At 37.7% G+C, this 20794-nt stretch overlaps 1 protein-coding gene across 4 annotated transcripts in view; it reads left to right on the forward strand.

The window, feature by feature from the left end:
- Positions 1 to 1015: 1015 nt before the first annotated feature.
- The window catches only part of dlk2 (delta-like 2 homolog), a 41131-nt gene continuing 21352 nt past the window's right edge, over positions 1016 to 20794 (forward strand). The window contains exons 1-2 of one of the 4 annotated variants that reach the window (XM_084093406.1): positions 1016 to 1157; positions 16552 to 16634. In XM_084093406.1, coding sequence (XP_083949532.1) covers positions 16565 to 16634 — 70 coding nt within the window. In that variant the 5' untranslated portion in view covers positions 1016 to 1157; positions 16552 to 16564. Of the gene's footprint in view, positions 1158 to 6605; positions 6659 to 10803; positions 10983 to 16551; positions 16635 to 20794 lie in introns of those variants that run through there. The other 3 variants (XM_084093409.1, XM_084093408.1, XM_084093407.1) reach the window with 3 other exon arrangements.

The raw sequence follows: 20794 nt of genomic DNA on the forward strand, positions 1-20794 counted from the left end.
TTTACATTTGCCAAATATAGCTATAACTAGTTTTGTTATTAAAAAACAAACAAGCAAGCCCAGCCCAGATGAGAAAAAGCAATGCAAAAGTAACTTAATACATTACTTTCCATAAAATGTAACTAAGTAATGCAATTAGTTACATGCAATAATGTAACACATTACTTTTTAAAGTAACTTTTAAACACTGATAATGGATCCTTTTTGCCTGTGAAATATCGCTAATGTGAGCGCACCATAAGGCAAATTGATTCTGCTCAAATCAAGAGTCCATAAAACTTTACTTTTGTATTGCGAGAAATGGCTTGAATTGAACAGATCCCAAGATCATCAGAGGGAATAGTTATAGTTAGGGAATTGTTAGTTAAATTCAGAAATAAATTGCTAGAAGTATAAATAGATTAACTCTAGGGTTTACATTGAAATGGCAAATTAATTAAAACTAGCAATATTAGCAAAATAATAACTTGAGATTACTGAGAACAGTGTGGCCTTTAAATTAAATTCAAACTGGATTTAAACAGCTCTGGTCATGTGATAATTTACATTATCCATGTAAAATACAGTAGAACAACCACATTTGACTGGTGGGATTATTAACTCTAGCCTGGTTTTATCACTACCTGATTTCATTCACAGATGCATTTCAGATCCGTATCTCCCCCTTCATTTACAGTGGCTGTCACTTAATAGCGTGTGAAATCAGAGATCTGATAGCCAATATATCTCCTTACACTTTCCCTTATATGATGATGAACTGCCTAAATCGCGACTGCGTTCAGTGTGTGACTGTGTGTACGAATAATATTGTTCAACTCAAAACACATTTGTCATGCACTCTGAGATCTATAAATGTTTAGTTGGTCTTTACACACACTTTTACACTCACACATTGGCAATGTAACATCTGCATTATCATTTAATATCAGTGTGACGTTTGGAAGAGGATCGCCCAACAGACAGGTGGTTCTGAGCATACAGTTGCACTCGAGGTCTGAGTGAATAAGCTGATCTATTACAGTGGGCAATAAACAGCCTCAGAGAGTTTGTGTTGCTGTCATAGAGGAGTGTGATGGTGATCTGGAGGAAAAAGAAGAAAAAGAGGATTATTTGGGACTGTCAGTTTAAGGTTTCCCTCATTTTACACTCGAGCGCAGGTAAATGTTTTGGCTTTTTGAGCTTGTGGCATTTAAACATAATTGAACACTTTAAAGCAAGAGCAGACACGTGTGCCGAGGGAAAGCAAAACTGTTTGGCATATGATGAGAAGAAAGTAAACCACACAATTTTAGGAATGGATTCATCAGATGTTTTCTTATAAGCGATTAAATGCGATGAACTGTTTGATCCATTGAAACAAACAAAAAAGACAGTGTTTAACATAAGCTAAAAGACATGATACCAAACTCTGAGATGCAGGCAAATGATATGAACATGTGCTATGCTTTACAGAGCTCCCTTTAACTAGTTTCACATAGCCAAACTTGTGACAAAATTAGGAAAATCATTTTGTTTTGATGTGCTGTTTAAGGGGTCTTTCTGGAATACCTGATAGGGTCAAAGTTTGGCTTTTTATAATGTTCTAGTTAGCCTCTGCTGCTATACTGTAACTACACCATTATGAAAAAGCATATTTTTTGTTTGTGTACTTCTGGGACTGAATGCGTCAGCCGAGCAACTACCATTGAGATGAATGGGAATGCTAACGAATTGCTGTGGTCATGTGATTTGAGGCTAAGCTGACTCTTTAACAAACCAGTGGCCAGTCTTACAAGTTAATCAATCATCTATTTTTTTTTTTCTTAGAGGCGGGTCATAACTTTTGTTGCATATAAAGGTTGATTGGTCTAATTTAAATCCAAAAAGTAAGACTGATTAGCCCTAACTAATTGCTAGTTAATCAGACTAGTTCTTAAAGTCGGCATGAAATCAAATTTGACAAATCTTCTTTTTATATGTAATATTGTGTTTATTATAAATTATTTATCTGTGCACTTCATTATTTTTTTAAAATTCATGTACCCTTATAATCTTTAGTCAAATACATTACCCTTCCCTCCCCCCTCGAAACGACCTCTCTTCTCTTTCGGTCACGTGCCATGGCGAAAGGGTGCGGCCAGAGCCGATGAGGGTGCGGCTATCGGTGTCTGTCTCGTTTCTGCACCGCCTCTCAGTCGATGAATGCTGGTTATTGTTATGACAGTTAAGGTAACTAGATTTAGATAAGATAGATAGCCTACCATTCGGACACGTCGAGATGCTCTCGAGGGTGAACTTGACTGATGACTTGACTCATCTTGGTTCGCGGGAGGCTCATATAAATATGAAATCCTCCACAACTGAATGTAAACTGGCATTCAAATCTGCCTCCATTTTGTTTGCAACGCCCAACCTCCAACGATCCAATCAATTCCCGAAGGATGAAATCAAGCCCCGCCCTACATTTTTTTCTAATTTCAGAAGCCGTTTCACTCGGATATACGTCACAACAAGGAAAAAATGACAATCTCAACTTCCGTTTCATGCCGACTTTAAGACCCAGTCTCAACTTGGTGGCCCCTGGGGTGCGTTTCCCAAAGCCAACTAGGTAGCAAGTCCCATTGTGTTGTGTTGGTAACAACGAAACCTGCAACCATAGTTGGCTTTGGGAAATGCACCCCAGGTTAGCTGGATTTATCTCAAATCAAGCTTTTTGACAGTGTGAAAGGTTTTATGTCACACAGAAGGAATAGACTTTACACTTCTTTTTTTACCTTTCACAGACATTCTTTAATACAGCATATTTGCATTTTATTCAAGAACCCATTTTCTTGCATTTTCAGCGGTGTCACAATATTCAATTAAAGCCGACAGGAATAACAGCTCCCTGTGGTTGGAAGAGGTGTTTTAAGCTGAGATATTTTATGCAAAATTACGTTTTTTTTTAAACAATTTTTTTAAAAGTAATACAGGTTTTTGAGTTTTGAGTTTACAGAATTGTACAAGATTTTTCTGATTATAAACATAGAAACTCCTTATGTTCCGACTGTACAAGAATGAATAATGTAGTCCATCACTTTGGACGGTAAAGATCAGATGTCAAAGGCTGTGTAGGCCGTCAGATGTAGGCCGTCTTATATGCGGTACTTAGTCAACATGCTACTTGGCTTTCAGACACACAGCATTCATTCATATTTGATAGTGACTCAAGACAGCCTTGAAAGCCTGTGTTATTCACTCTTCAGCATCGTTTAGCCTAAGAAGGGAAGAGGACATCAGTCAATACACTTAAATGTTCACATGGTTAGTAAGGATTGGTCAATGTCTCCTCACTGGATTGCTTCTGAAAGGGTTCAATTGATCTTTTAAAGAGCACTCTTGATGATTATATTAAAACTGATATGTAAGCTTTAGGGCACACAGCACTATCCTGGGAAAATGAGCTTCAAGAGTACTCAAACAAAATCGAAAAACCAAAAAAATCTATAAAACAGTGTATTTTTCTATATACAGTATTACAGTCTTGTTCAGTCCTCTATTGAACCTCAGCAGTTTTTACATTAATCTGTTATGACTGAGACACTATGGGGCTTGAATTGTCAATTCCAATTCCATTGAATTGTTAACGTCAACATTATTATACCCTCGCTCAAGGTTTGTTTGTTCAACTGTCGAAGTTCATGCACTGCATCATGCAACTCTTTGTCCTCGGAGACACTGGTTGGGGTGGAAAGGTCAAGTACATAGTAATCATAAATCAAAAACACTGATGTTTCCAAGGAAAGATAGCTCAAGTTACAGAGTAGGCTGTTTTGCTTGTCACTCAACTGTATCCAAGTGCACACTTTATCACACAACCAATGTAATTTAGTTGTCAATATTGAGCAAGTAATGCTATTACAAAGACATATAAATTACATTTTGATATGATTCAATATATTGATATGATATATTTTAAATTATTCACTCTTATCTACTCTTCTCATGAGCTTCCTTTCCTGCTTGGCTTATCGTTCTTGCCTTGTTCATTCAGTAGTATTGAATTGAGCACACATGGGTGTTCCTGCAAGTCACGCAGAGTGTGATGAAACAATAGGGGAGTGTCTCGACGTAATCTGAATGCAAGTTGTCACAGGAGACGCATTTAAAACGCATGTCAATACTAGGTAGGAACAGTAATGCTTCTAGGCTGACCACTTGTGATCTTGATACCAGGTGTTTGTCTTGCTCTTCATTTACCAATGGTTAAATAAGAAAAACACCTTTTAGAAGAGCATCACATGCCGAACTACAATGCTTTGAATGTTTGGAGGCCATCTGAACTCAGGGCAAGCGTCACACGAAGGCCGGGCTGAAACATAACAGGCTGCAAAAAAAAAGGGTGTGTGTATTCTTGTCATCCATGGACTTCAAGGTTTCAAATGCCCACTGGCCTTTGTATTCTTCTCTAGCCTCAGCTGCTCGTGGGTCAAGGCTGCCGCTAGTGAGGAATGAGTGTTGTTCTCCGTGCATCTCCATTCTCATCCTAGCATAAACAGGCATGCATTTTGTGCCAGGTGGCTGGAGAAGCACCTCCGTACCACATTTCTGAGAGTCATTCAATACTAAAGCCATCAAGGTCTTAGCCTCCTGATGGATCACTCTCAACCGTGCATTGTGTACAGATTACTAGCAGTTAGAGAAGAAGGCATCCCACAGCTGCACTATACATCTAAATGTGTAACCTCTCAACCCCTCAACCGCCAACTATTTCAGAGTCACCACCCATCCTGGTCAAAATTAGCCCAAGCCACCCTCTTTCCAGACCACACAATCTCCCAACTTGCCTATCTGTCACCAGTTAATGTAACAATGAGCTCTAAGATTAGGTTACAACAATGGGGCCACATCCCTTGGGCCATGGTCCAATCGCAATGCAGACATGTGAAGAAGAAGTCTGAGGGCTTTAACCATGTTGCAATATGTGCACCAATCACTATCCAGAAATGCGTGAGAAGAGTAGGGCATCCCAACTATGGAACGTTAATTCTCACCGCAAGAGTGTCGCACAGTGGAGGAAGGGTGATAATGACCTGAGTGGGATCTTCTTACAAAACAAATATCTTTAAAGTCTGAAGAAAAACTTTAAACCGTTCATTACTTGAGCACAGTCCTGTTTCCAACACAGCTGCCTGGAAGTGGCTAGAGATCCTGAAGACCTTGATTAGTTGGTTCAGGTGTGTTTAATTAGCGATAGAGCATCTTTTCATAATTACCGTAATTTCGTGACGTTCCACACGGAGCTGTTTACGTCCTTGGGCTGGGAATTATGTGCTTCTAACGCAACATTATCAACGCCTAAATACATCGCAGCGGTCAGGTGGTACAAGTAGGAGCTCTCAGAACATTCCCATCTTACAAGTTGTCATCACAAGCTCTATACGAGGATGCGAACGATTTTTTCAAGCTGAAATCTCGTAATTACGGTAATCGTGACATGGCGCAAACACACCTGATAGTCTGCTAGAGCAAAACTTTAGCAGCTCTAACTTTCACGATCCAGGACGTTTTATATCACTGTGCTTTCCTTTGTCTATTTGATTGCACTTTATGCAAACAGGACTGTAAAATGAATTGCTACTTTTTCTGACTACTTCTGTAACTGGGATTTTTGAGTCAACTGGGTGTCCAGTTGTCCAGGTCCAGCTGCTCTAAAATTCTGTGTCGGGTTTCGACCAGTGTAGCTTTAGTGCTTCCACCTATCAAGGAGAGCTTACAAAGGGATTGGGTCTCAACACACAGTCAGATGTCAAGCGGATTAGGAGGGCTCTGAGACCTTGGGTCTTCATCATAAAAAATGATCCCGTATGTCAAGACCAGGGAACCAGTTTAGCTCTCACAGTGGACTGCTCTCGCCGCACAAAGGAGCCTTAGAGATTGAAATGAATTGCCAAGCTCACCTCCATTTCATAAATTGAATCTTTGAACACTTTACCACGAAGCCGGTGCTGGAAATACCTTGCAGCGTCAAGGGACTGTAGAAGATTAAGTTGGACTCTGGCTGCTATAAAACAACTACAGCATCCGTACAGCGGAAAATCGATTTTTCAACATACGGTCTTCAGGAATAACATTAAATTGGTCAGGAAACAACCAAGATAGATTGAATTTGACCTGTGCAGGATGACAAGGATGTGCACGAGGTTCTCTAGACCTACAACAAGGATTAGAGACCTTATCTTTCAAATTCCCATGTCTCAGAGCAAAAAATAGCCTTCTAGTTTGCCTGAGTGGAGAAGAGGCTATCTTATCAAGGGGTTCATTTAACACTGCTTCAATTCGACAACTGGACAACGTGCTTGGTGACAGAGTACGAACGTGTGCCTATGGCTCGGCTTTAAGTGAAGTCCTCTGGGGTGCAGCCCCGTGAGTCGGGTGAGAGGCTGTGAAGAGCGTGGACGCGTGTGCCGCCTTGTTCTCCATCCGAGAGGGAGGTTTAGGGTGAAGAGAAGGTCAAGCAGCCCCTTCTTCATGCTGTCTGCAACTTAGACACATGCCGAAATAACTTCAAAGACAGACGCCCAGCATACACTAGATGAGGACAGGGGGACAAGTCTCACAGGCAGAAAAGATCAACACAGAGAGCCCTTCACTGGATCTTAGCATAAGAAGAGGCACCAGGCTCAGGCTATAAGAAAGGGTAGGTGAAAAACATTTATTTGGGAATGTGATTATTATTATTACTCTAAATCCCTGAAGATATTATATAGGAATTACTGAGGCTTGTTCAATCTTAAACGTGTACGTTTTTGTCATTCTTGAGTCAATTCTTATTTTGTTTGTGATGTTACTTGCCCTGGGTTAATTTCTAAATGAATTAGTTTTGCTGATCAGAAGAATTAAAGTCCAATGTCAGTCACAGTGAAAGTTTTTAGTTTGTTGGTTTTAATTTGTTTTTCACATGTGGCTTTGAATTGCTCACTAGCAACTCACTGTAAGGATCTAATTTGCAGGCGTATATATTACTGGGCCATATGGCGTGGGAAAGATCATTGGGTTGTAAATAGAGTTCATAAATACCATCACTTCCTAATAAAACTCTGACTCCATAATCTACTTTCTCTGGCACTTGCAGAGATGTCTAGCATAAGAGCAAAAGCAAAGCCTGATCAAACACAAGTCAAGTCACCTTTATTTATAAAGCGCTTTTTACAATACAAATGGTTTCAAAGCAGCTTTACAGTGATAACAGGAAAATTATGCATCAAAGTTTGTTTCTGCTGTACAGCAGATCTAGAAGAAAACAGTGTCAGCTTAAGTTCAGTGATGGTTCAAGTGTAGTAAGAGCAATTCTAGATAGATAGATAGATAGATCGATAGATGGATGGATGGATAGATAGATAGATGAGTGGATGGATGGATGGATGGATAGATACACGCCATATGCAAGCGCTAAACCCATATGTTGTAAATAATAGGAAGCAAGCAAGCAATCTATTGCACTAGTTAATCTCACTCTGCTGTCTACATACAGAAGGCATCTTCTCTCTGTTGCTATAGTAACAGCGACCATCACGGACACACAAACCAGGGTTATACTGTGATATTCATCCACTTTGCTTGAAATGTGAGTGGTCTATGATAGATGCTGTGTAAAAGGGATGAGTTATTTAAAGCCCATCTAACATGGTCCTTTGAAGATGCTTTTATCCTCCACTTCATACTAGTATTTTAAAGTGGATCCGATCTTCATACGAAAAGCACAGATATCAAAGGTGTAGCATTTACATTGGCTCAGCGTGTAAGTCCATTTTCTCGGAAAGACAAATGCATCTATCATCCAAGCTGCTCTGCTTTAAGCTCTGACTGTTAAACACCCACTTCTCTATTCATGCCTTCCTCGTGTGTGAGTCAGAGAATAGGATTTGGTATAGTTGTTTGTTGGCACAAACACATTGAAATACAGATTTCCAAGGCACATTGTTATAGTTTCACAAACTGGTGTTTTGTGTAATGATGCCATTCGTAATGGATTGAATTGTAATGACATATTACTGTTATTATGAGAAATCAATTGACTAGAAAAAGCAGATATGAATTGTTGAGCAACTGCGGATATTTACATTCTTTGCTCTTATGTGAAACAAATACTGTGACTATCAAAGTTCCCATCTAGCAGTGATAGGATTACTCTGGAAAAACTAGGAAAAAGTACAGCTTGTATTTCTGGAGTACTTTATTTGGAGTGGAGGTGTGTTTCTTCATTGTAAATGGCAGTTTTACAGTAAGATGAGAACATGACATGGAAAATTCAGAACAACAACAAGAGCACAAATCAGGAGAAGCAGTTTTGAGAAAAATAAAGGTCTGAAACCTTGAACTATGATTATATGTGGATATATATTCATATTTTCATATTTGGAAAATAACGTGGTGGAAGCTTTTCAGAAAGTGTTTTTTCAGACTAATGGAAAGGAAACATCCAAAATACACTCTTAAGTGTATCTTTTATAGCACTTTATCTATTTGTGTCTGTAGATTTCAATTGCAGAATCTTTAAAAGCCGTTTTCTCAAAATGAGTTTTTGAGTCAGAAATCTTCGGCAGCACTAACATTCACCGAACTTTACAGTTTTATTCCTATCTATATTCTCAAGGTTTCATTTCATATATAATTTGCTTGATTTTATACAACATTTTATTCCTAAAAAATTGTTAATTTTTTTTCTTTCTGGCTGTTGAAAGTATTTTCCGATTTATGGAGTGATACAATACACCAAAATCCCCTCTGTAAAAACCTGACTCTTATGTAAAAAAAAAATAATCTAATTTTGAACCTTGCTTTATCTAATTTTTTTTTTCTAGAAATGTATGCAAATGTGTGCATATTTAATTAGATGATGCCTCATTTGCATATTTAAACAACATTTCAGAAATCTTGTAATACAATTTTTGTTTGCAATTCGTAATGTATTCAATCATCTGGGAAAAAATGGTGATATCTATCTAGTTTTTTTTTTTTTTTTTACCCTATTCACCTGAGGTGCCTTGCATTAATAATCAGAAGAAACTTTTCCACTGTAAAGAATCTTTTGTGCAATGAAAAGGTTCAATGAATGTTAAAGGTTTCTTTGTGGAACCATAGATGCCAATAATGAACCTTTATTTTTAAGAGTGTAGAATCTTTCTAGCCTAGAAGTCTAGACGCACCCTAGCAGCAGCAAAATGTATTTTGCAGCCAGGGCAGTCTAGCAACTCTCCATTGACTTTCGAGCTGCAAAAACCTAAATTGGGTCAGGCCAATCACGTTGTGTGTAGAGTAGGCGGGGCGGGCTTAACATAATGACGACAGAGTTGTGACGGTTACCTGCCACTTGAAAACAAAGAATGACGGCTGCTGCTGGAGAACATCTTTCGAATCGGCTTTGTCCGCGACTCTGGAGGACTTGGAGTTAGGTTTTTCTTTGAGAAAAGAGCATAGAACGGCACTTAAGTCATTCTTAAAAAAAGGAAGATGTGTTCGTCGTTTTGCCAGCCAGATATGGCAAAAGTTGAATCTATCAACTAAGCTCCGCTGTTGGGAAAACGCTCTGGTTGGTTGAAGCGCTGTCCTATTGCGTGCAGAGGGAATTTGAAAGACAGCCGTTTATCCCGCCCCTCGGAGTGAGCGTGTCTATGGTGAGTTGCCAGACCCAACATCTTGATGTAGGTCTGGCTTGCCAGGCTAGAATCTTTCCATTGCACAGAAAGTTCTTCATAGTGGTGTAAAAAAAAAAAAAAGTTCTTTAGATTATAACAATGTTCTTCACACCAAAAAAATCATTCTATGGCATCTCTGCAAAAAACCCCCCCCCCCCAAAAAAAAAAAATGAAACCTTTATTTCTAAAAGTGCAAGATCACGCGCTAAAAGCATGTGAAATCATCCTAATAATTGTACTACCATTTTCAGCACAAACATCATAATGAGGCCACAGCAGGACAGACGTACAAATGTCTGCTTAAACCCAGAAGATGAATGACTGCAATCATGCCATTATCTCAATATAAACACAAGGCGAGCAACCAAAACAAATGAGCTTTGAGTGCTTTCCTATTCATCTGTTCCTCACAGACTATCAGGATAAGCCCTCAGGAGCCCGATAAACCCGTCTACCATCTTGCTTTCAATAGTAGTGAGACAGTCGCCACATGTCTGCCTTTACATACGCCCTCATTTATAGTAATATATTCCGGCGGCGAGTGAGTGTGTGCATATACAGTGGGTGCGTGCGTGTGTCTCCCATCACAGTAGTGAGGACATGTAGATGCCTGTTTTCAAATGCTCCACAGGCCTGATATTGTTGAGATAATCTGCTGAAAACCGATCCTCTCCAAACTATCGCCTGCAGAGGAACGTGTGGGCACATCAGCCCCCAACATCAGGAGTCTCGTCTGTCGCTACAGCAACAGCTAAAAAGCCTTGCATTACCGCCACGGCATTCGCAAGACTTTCTGCCAGAATGCCTTTCTGATAAACTGTAAACAAGCCGGGAAAATGCTCACAATCTCCTCTCTATCAGTGTGCAGAAGAATGTTTACATGCACGGACGGCATGAAACAACAAGACTTGTCATGCGTCCGTGAAACTTACAATACCAAAAAGAGGATGAGGGTTTGAAAAACAAAAGCGAATAACATGTGATGTCTACAGTGTACATCTTTGAATCACTCAAGCGTGATGTGTTGTTCTTTGAGCTGTGTGAGATTAAGGGGAGCCTGTCTCTTTAAGAGCCAGTCCTTAGGCTTGTTGAGTGGGGAGGTGGAACCTTGTCTGCTTCTAAACAAGCATTTCTATCAACAAAACGTGTCTCACTGGCGGGCTGATCGCGTAGGGTGTGCATGTACACGAGTCGTGCCTGATTTTCTTTTACATGACTTCCTCAAGGTGTATGTGTGTATGTGAGTCCCGTTTCATCAGCACCTGAGGTTTGCAACACTCGGCTGGAGGGCCACCAACAGCTCAGGTGTGTGACGGCTATTTGCCAGTAAGTGTGTTTCTCTTTTTCTTTTTATCATTAAATAGAGTTGCAGCATTTAAAATGAAAGATCTGGGTTGTGCATTACCTTTTGAACTTTTTAAAAATGAATATCCTTGTGTTGTAATTTAAGGAGGTGTTTACCTGACTTCAGGAGCTCAGGCATTTAAAGTTGTGAATTATAACCAGACTGTTTACACAGGGGCAAGAGAGTGTTTGTGTTCACACATCATTCCAGATGGAAACGGTGTAGGAATAGGCTGTTATTCTGAGGTTGATGCTGGTTAATTAAAGGAAGGAACCACGTGCCTATTAAGTTTCCATAGCAGCTTCCTAGTAAATAATAAGTTTCAAAGTACATTTGCTCAAATTACTTTGAGATTCATAAAAAAGAGAGAGATTTTTGTGTGTATTTTGTATGTGAGTGTATTTTGTGCTCCAGCGTGTATCCAAGTAACCTGGAAAAAACAAGTCTGCCACTAATTCTTAATTGCTTACAACTTTTTCTCAAAGAAGTGTGGTTTATAGGCACATAATCTAAGGGCATGTATACACTCTATAAAATGTGCTTTATTAATGTACAGTATCTGAGACCCTCGCATTTCTAAGTAGCTTTCACTCTTTAAAATAACGGTTCCAAAGGGTTGTTTTCGCAGCGATGCCATAGAAAAAACATTTTTGAGCCGTTCTTATAAGTAATGAACATTTTAATAATCTAAAGAAGCCTTTTCCACAAAAATAACCTTTTGTGTAATGCAGTTTGCATGGATGTTAAAGTTTCTTCATTGAACCAGGTGGCACATAGAAAGAACCTTTATTCTTAATAGCGTTGCCATAGTTTCACTCCAGGTAAATGTGTGTGCGTTCCTTGGAGGAAAAGACCTGTTGGATACACACAACCTGATTTCACCAAGTGCAACATGTTCCTGGATCAACATCTTTGTTGATCCTGGAACAACATTCCAATCAGCCAATCAGATTTGAGGGACGAGTTCACAGTTTATGTCAGGTTTAGTCTTATTACCAGGTGCTTCTACATCAGTGTTATTCACCTGTCATTTCTCAAGTTATGGGTAGGGATAGGGTTAGGACTGCATTTTCAGACCATAATGTTGCTCCAGGATCAACAAAATATGTTGAAGGAACGCGTCTAACTCTGCAAAATCTGGACGATATACTTGACTAAATTATGACTTGATGAGCCACAGTATAAAATGCCGTTAAATTCACACCTGTGAGCGCACAAGCCGCACATCCTATATTAAACTAATTTATTATGTTGCTTGCTTGGCAACAGTAAACAGCCTACGGTTGAAGTACTTGGAGAAGAATTGTTCATTCTGATTATTATTGATAATAAATTATATCGCTATAAATTATTAAAGGAATAGTTGACTCAAAATACATTTCTGCAATTATTTACTTAGCCCATGTCATGCCAAACGTGTATGCCGTTATTATATCCATCAAACACTGAAGGAGAAATTCTGAAGAATCTGAGTTTCTTTCTATTCAACAAACATTTACTGTGACCATGCCTGACATCAGACCAAAATGTAGACCGGATCAGATCCTCCCTGCAGGTCTCAAGTCTCAGTCTCCATTTATTCCCAATAGCATGCCATTTACTTTAGATTTTATGTTGTGTTAGGTTACAACACACATTAGAAATATTAGGAGCAATGATGTCAAATCTGGCCGGTTTTGTTGGGGTGGAAGTGAATAATGAGTTAAATGTCGGTCTGTTCCTCAAACAAATCTGCCATTTGACCTCAGAAGACTTGGAATATTACATACAAGTTATATGGAGTACTTTTTTGATACTTGTATTGTCTATTATTGTTGTTATTATTACTGTTTATGGAATGTTTGGAGTGTGAAAAAGTGCCACTAAAAGATTATTTAAAAAAAAAAGTATATTTCATGTAAGAAAGAAAGTCATGAGGGTGAGTAAATAATGGCAGATTTTTTTTCCATTTTAAAAGCATTTTTGCATTGTGCACCATGTTAAAGAACATCACTTACTTACTTACTTTAATCACGGTGACTCAAGGCCACACATGGCTTATTGCTATAATTAACATCAATCAGAAAGAGAAAACACCTTATCAGAGGAACACACTGGTCACACCTCGGTTGTTTATTAGTGGGTGTTGTATTGTGATTGCTCATACTTATTATTTAGTAGATGTCATTTTAGTAGATGTTTCTGTTAATAACAAATGCTGTCAAAATGTTAATAAGAGCTTTGCCATAAAAAGCATATCCAATATTCCTCAAAATTGAATATTATGCAAACATGCAATAATTAAATATGCTAAATAATACAAATGCACTTTATGCATTTAACCTCACTTTATTTACCAGTGTCATTGCTGTTAACTTCAAATACCCTTCAAAATTCAAATATAAAATCACATCTTTGTATAATTTTCATTACTGAAATTCAAATGTTGAACATGTTTCTCCAAAGATGTTCTTATTATGAGGAGATAATAATTCATCTTGCTTCTTCACATCACGTTCAGTGTGAAAGGGCCTTCAGTTGTAGGCTACATCTAAATCTATATCATTTATAATTAATTGCTCTGGATGATTCATTCCATTTTGATAATTTGTGAAAGATGGACCTTAAAATTGATGACAATATCCCTCTAGGATAATGGGGAATGTGTCAAATGGCACAAAAGGCTTCTGACTGTATTTTACACATCTGATGTGACACATATTAATTAAACACGGCTGGAAATAGCAGCTTCCACCTTCACAGAGTGAGGTGCTCAGGAAATAAAGTCATGTTCAAATATAGCTTGCTTTCACTGCCAGGTGTCTGCACATGAGACCGGCAGAAGCGGAAGCGATAATTGACGTGGAATCCCCAGCATCAAGGCCTATAGATGGAGGCTTCCTATTGTGCCATGCTGGAGAGCCTCCGATCATGGACACGGACCTATTCTCAGCTTTCACAATCAAAGCATTTCCCAAATTCATTCCCATTAGTGGTTGTGAGAACGCTCCATTAATCTACAAAGGGAAACAACAAAAAACGGTGCAGAGAGACGGCAGAAGCCGGCAGTTGCACATCCACCGATGGAGAAAACAGGGAAGAGTCCAGCAACAGGCTCTTGGCTTTCTAAGAGCACTTACACATAAAGCGTAACTTCGCTGATTTACAACTCACTTTCTATGGTTACGATGTTGGTAGGATTTGTAAATTAACAATGTTTGCTCGTTCTCCGTGTTATCTGGACCGAGAAATTCAAAACGCGTCACTCGGCAGACTTTTGACAGCTCCAGGGCTTTCGTCAAAGCTACGTATTATACTTCCGCATTTTTTGCATCTCCGCCCATGAACAGTCGGATCAACATAGGGTTATTAGCAGAACAGTTATTGTAAGAGTAGGGGTAACACTAGTTAAGGCTCCAATTCTCACTATTAACTAGTTTATTAGCATGCATGTTACTAGGATATTGGCTGTTTATTAGTACTGCCTTACTCTGCATGATCATATTCTTTGTCCCTAATCCTACACTGAAAAAAATGATTCGTTGAATTTAATCAATTTTTTTATCGTAAGTGGTTGCACACAATTGATTTTAGCTACATTTAAACAAATGCACTTAATCAATTTTAGTTCAACTTAATGCATTTGTTTAAATGTAGCTAAAATCAATTGTGTGCAACCACTTACGATAAAAAAATTGATTAAATTCAATGAATCATTTAAGCAGTAATTAGGAGTTTATTGAGGCAAAAGTTGTAGTTAATAGTGAGAATTGGACCCTAATCTAAAGTGTGACCAGAGGAGGTTTATCACTGAAAATTGTATTGTACTATGTCTACCTTTAAACAGCATTATGGTAAAAACAGCTTTCTTACCTGTGCCTGTATGTGACGGCGTTTTGTTGGGAGGAACTGACAGAACATTTGGCCTAAAACACAGCATTCGTGGTCATTCAGTTTGAAATGTACAATTTTCTGTCACAGCATTCTCTCCATATTTATGATTCTTTCCCTTATGAAAATGAACCATGATTTTACTTCAAATAGCCCCCCCCCATTTATTGTAGTTAAACCATGGCAACCACAGATGAACCAAGCACTGATAAAAATCATTCTGTGGTGAAGTAAATACAGAAAAAATAAATGTACTTTCTGCGTTGAGTAAGTAAGTTTAGGCAAGAATTTAAAGAATTCTATATTAGCACTCAATTCAAACTTGTAGAAATTAAAGCTTGAACTTATAAGTATTTTTACTTGGAATTGTTTGTTTTATGTTATAAACCAGTTATATATTATAAAGTTATAAAATCAACTTTCTGATACTGGTGTTCCCATCATGCACTGGGCCGTGAATAACAAAAAGGGTTGCAGGTTTCACTGTTTTCCAGTTGTATTTGCACTGTTTTATCATTGCTGTTGATGTTAGGTTTAGTAACTTGCGTTTTTTTCTAACCGTATGGAATTAATTTTCTACTCAAAATGACCAACTCAAAAACTGTCCACTGATTGTTACCATTATTGTGTGTTGTGTACCAAGTATTGAGGTATACAAAGAACAAACAGCGAGTAAAATGTACTTGAAACTGACTATTGCATTTTTAAAGTAAACTTCAAATGAGTAACTAGAAATTACTCAACAAACTCTAACTGGTCAAGCTAAATTTACTTATTCTCTTTGTTTGTTCATTTTAAGCAACTTAGTTAAGTAGATTTTACTTAGTTCCATGCATGTGAAATTTAGTGCAAACTTGGCATGCAAAAGAAAAAATATGTAAATTTTACTTATTGTTTTTTTCAGTGTGGTTTTGCTGAAGTTCAACCATGTAAACTCAGTAAAACTGTGGTTATACAAATGGTTATCAGTCCACCCAAAAACCAACGTTTAATCTTTGAATTCTTGGTCCCGGGAACAATACAAGTCGCCATTATGACTAAAAGTTTGCTCAGAAGTATTTCCTACTAAAGTATTTGACTCTGGTCAAGCGTATCCATAGCAACTGGTGGGAGTGGCCTTGGATGACAACATGCTCAGTGCATTATGGGTGTTTAGATAACCCTTTAATATTCAATAATGCAATGAAACCACCGGAACATTATCCATTACATGCTTGTTAATGTTGAACAGCGCTGCTTAAGGAGGTGTGAAACATAGTGCAGGCCCACATAGACACAAGAGCAACAAACAGACACAACAGCAGCTTAGTTGTGAACTGTACATAACTCTACACAAATAGACAAAGGAGTGGTGCAGTATTGTTATAAATGTCCACCATAAAAGATTCACAAAGCGGTTTTAATAATTAAGCATTAGGATGAATAATTAAGCGTGTCTGTTGGCTGGTCCATGGTCAGTCTGGTGTTTGGAGAGTGAAAGCGCTCTAGCTCTTCTGTTGGGCCTCATGTCTGAGGTTAGGGGTGTTATAGTTGGCCAACACCCAAGCATCCCTAGTTTTAATGCTTTATCTCTTTCTACTTGTATTTAGTAGGCATACATTCATAATACATGAACGTTTGTCATTGAATTAATGCATGCTTATTTCATTCATGTTAATGTGTTGATTCTCACTGTTTCAGATTGCCCTGCACCATGAAACTCACTGTAGTTCTCCTCCTCTCCGCTTGCTGTGTGCTGTTTAAACACAACTGTGAAGCTCAAGGTAAATCTGTTTATTCCATCACCAAAATACATTACATACACTGTAACATGTCATGTTACTGTCTATTCTTGATTGCTGCACATTGACCGTTATTTTTACAGTAATACAAATAATGACAGCTGTTTATATATATTTCCTCACTAACAAAATAAATATTATTTTATAACTGTTAAATTGGCTGTGAGAATTAATGTCATTAAATAACATCCAAGTTCCCAATTAAAACAACATCAGCAATACTAAAGGCTAAATCATTTATTAATTCTGAATAACCTTTCTACACATCCTACATGCACTGCACAAGCATACATTGTTCACTGACATTTCAGCCATTTTTAGATTTTTGTCAATGCATAGTAAACAATTTGTTTAATTTTTTTATTAGATTTGAGTGAATGTGTATTAAAAATCTCCTTTTGATTTCAGCATGTATGCTAACTAGATATTGATATCGACAGTGTAGCACAATCTGCTTGTTTAAATCAAGTAAAAAAAATTAAAAAGTGTTTCACAATGTTTCAAATCAGCTTTACAGAGAATCCTGATGTTAATGTTTAAAATATCTTAATAGCCTTTATATTCTTGCCTTATTTGCATTGCATTTAGCAGACTACAGTGCGTGCAGAATTATGAGGCACGTTGATTTTCTGATCATATTTTATTCCCAGGCACATTTTGCCAATTCCAAACCATATTAATCTTAATAACTACTATTAATTTTGTATTTAATCATTTATAAGTGATATATGATTGTTCTTGAAGGCTGGAAATGAAAAACGCCTTTAATTCAGGTGTGCAGAATTATTAGGCAAGTTTTATTTTACAGATAAAACAAGCCAAAAAAGAGCGAAGTGTTGTGAAATACATGAAGACTGATTTTTTATAGGCTTTATAGACAGACAGATTGAGAGTGACTCTTGAAGGACCAGCACCACATCCTCTTCTACCACTGTCTGAAGAATTCATCTTCCAGAATCTGAGAGTAAGTTTTTGGAGTTCATTTTTAGCCTTGATCTCCTACCCTGAAAAATGAACTCCCAAAATTACTGTCAGATTCTAGAAGATGAATTCTTCAAACAGTGGTAGAAGAGGATGTGGTGCTGATTTTGCAATGATATACACAATCGAACAGTTGAGATTTGGTCTATAATATATATTGCTTCACGTCAGTGTACTGTATGTATATGCGGATAAAGTTGGATGTTGTACTTATATATACAACTTTATGTACAGTATATAGCTGGGTGATAAGTTATATGCAATGATAAAATCAATTAAGCAGTTGAGATTTGTTGTATTTACAATATTTAATAGTGTAATTATAATGCAATTATATACATAAACTATATATAATATTTTAAAATATTCATTTAGTATGTACAACAATGAAACTAGTTATATGACACTGGCAAAATATATGACCAATGATAAGTTAAGACCAAAGCACACATCCAACATGAGCAATTACAAAAGATAATGTCGGAGCAAGTTAATTTGCCAAATGCAAATAGAGAATTGTCCATATAGGCTGTTAATTTCCTCAGTCAATTTCTGCAGACGGTGAAACATGCAACAGGATCCTGGCGAGTAGATTACATAAAACAATTCCTTTGCGGCCCGACCCGTCTCATGAGCATTCAGCTGTGAAATTCCTGTCTGGTTAGAGAATGTGACAAATCTGTGTCTCAGTTGTTGGGCGCAAGAGTTTGAGTCTTACGCACGTGTTGGGGGCAAAGGGCAATGCCCACAGTCCTTCCAGAGGAAATGTCACTTGTGCACATTGGCCTGCAGTTGAAGATGGGGGGGGAAATCTGATCTGTGCATGTCTGTGAAGATGAATTATAGAGCGGGCCAGTGGGGCCAATGGGACCCCGAGGCCTGTGACTGTCAGGGGCTTTCAGCTGAGAGGCTCAAACCTGGAAACAAGCCACTGCAATGCAAAACTGATACAGGCCGACCGACGTCGCTTGAATGTGTGCCAGTGACTATTGCCACGACGTGAAATAAGAAATGGGAAATCATATCAGTTCCTGGCCCATGCTCAACAATATCAGTCGTGCCTGCTGAACATTTTATAGCAGCTTTGATGTTTTACATTATGGTACATTGGTATTATTAAAGGAATAGTTATTATTATTATTATTACAGGGTTATTATAACCATTAATTAAAAACCTAATTAATTTAAAAACAAATTTTGTTAAGTGAAATACAGCTGAAATAAAAATGTTGCCTTGATAACTAACAATAAACAAAAAAACAAATAATGACAAAAGCACACAACAAAATGACTTAAAATGAAACATGAAAATATTAAAATAAAAGCTTATTCAAAAGGTCCAAGGCACTTAATCAAAGGTTAAAAGACCTGTGTTATTGTTTTGGCTGGTCACAGGATATATACAGTGGTGGTCAGGATTAATGGCACCCCTGGTAAATATGATTTGACAAAAATGGCTGTAAAAAATAAATCTGCATTGTTTATCCTTTTGATCTTTCATTAAAACAATTTGCAAAAATCTAACCTTTCATTGAAGTAAAAGAATTAAACGTGGGGGGGGGGAATCACATTATGAAATAAATGTTTTTCTCCAAAACACGCTGGCCACAATTATTGGCACCCTTTTATTAAATACTTTTTGCAATCTCCTTTTGCCAAGATAACTGCTCTGAGTCTTCTCCTATAATGCCTGATGAGTTTGGAGAACACCTGACAAGAGATCAGAGACCATTCGTTCAGAATCTCTCCAGATCCTTCAGATTCACAAGTTCATGTTGGTGCTTCTCCTCTTCAGTTCAGCCCACTCATTTTCTATAGTGTTCAGTTTAAGGGACAGGGACGGTCATGGCAGAAGCTTCATTTTGTGCTCCGAAACACATTTTTGTGTTGATTTTGATGTTTGTTTTGGATCGTTGTCCTGATGGAAGATCCAACCACGGCCCATTATAAGATTTCTAGCAGAGGCCGTCAGGTTTTGATTTTTATCTGTTGATATTTGATAGACGATATCATGTATCTGAACAAGATGTCCAGGTCAGGATGTCCAGGAAAATATGCCCACAACATCATCATTTTTTACTTTTTATCCTTGTGTGCACCAAACCCATCTAGCGTGTTTTCTGCCAAAAAGCTCTTTTTTTAGTTTCATCTGACCACAGATCCCTGTGCCGTCTGAAGTTCCAGTCGTGTCTGTCGACTGAATTTGCTGGAGTTTGTTTTTGGAGGAGCGAGGAGGATTTTTCTTGAAACCCTCCCAAACAACATGTGGTTGTGTAAGGGTTGTTTGATACATTTTTTTAGGCTTTCTGACCCCAAGACTCAAGTAATCTCTGCAATTCTCCATCTGTGATCCTTGGAGAGTCTTTGGCCACTCAAACTTTCCTCCTCACCGTACATTAAGACAATATAGACACACGTCCTCTTCCAGGCAGATTCGTAACATCTTTAGTTGATTATAACTTCTTAATTATTGCCCTGATGGTCAAAATGCGGATTTTCAATTCTTTAGCTATTTTCTTACAACCACTTTCTATTTTGTGATGCTCAACAATCTTTTGATGCACATCAGGACTATATTCTTTAGTTTTACTCATTGTGATGGATGATTAAAGAAATTTGGCCTTTGTGTTTCCTCATATTTAAACTCCTGTGAAACAAGAAGTCATAGCTGGACAATTTAATGTTCCTAGTCACCCTGGTGTGCTAAGAAAAGTAAATATTAATGGGAATAAACTTCAGAGATATTTTACTCGTACAAAATTCTAGGGGTGCCAATAATTGTGGCCGACGTGTTTTGGAGAAAAACATTTATTTTATAATGTGATTTACCCCCACGTTCAATTCTTTTACTTCAATGAAAGGTTAGATTTTTGCGAATTCTTTGAATGAAAGATCAAAAGGATAAACAATGCAGATTTATTTTTTACAGCCATTTTTAATAATATTTACCAGGGGTGCCATTAATCCTGACCACAACTGTATATATACAACTTATCTTATTATAAATAAGATAAGTAAAAAATTAAAAATAGTATAGGCCGTTTTGTATCTCACAATTGGAGGCTTCTGGAAAACTCACACATACACTTGGATCACTTTGAATAATCTTTGGATAATCCCCAGTTGAAAAAAAAAAAAAACTATAATAGTATATACATAAT

The sequence above is a fragment of the Abramis brama genome, assembly GCF_963993115.1.
Source record: "Abramis brama genome assembly, chromosome: 19".
Taxonomy (NCBI): Eukaryota; Metazoa; Chordata; class Actinopteri; order Cypriniformes; family Leuciscidae; genus Abramis; species Abramis brama.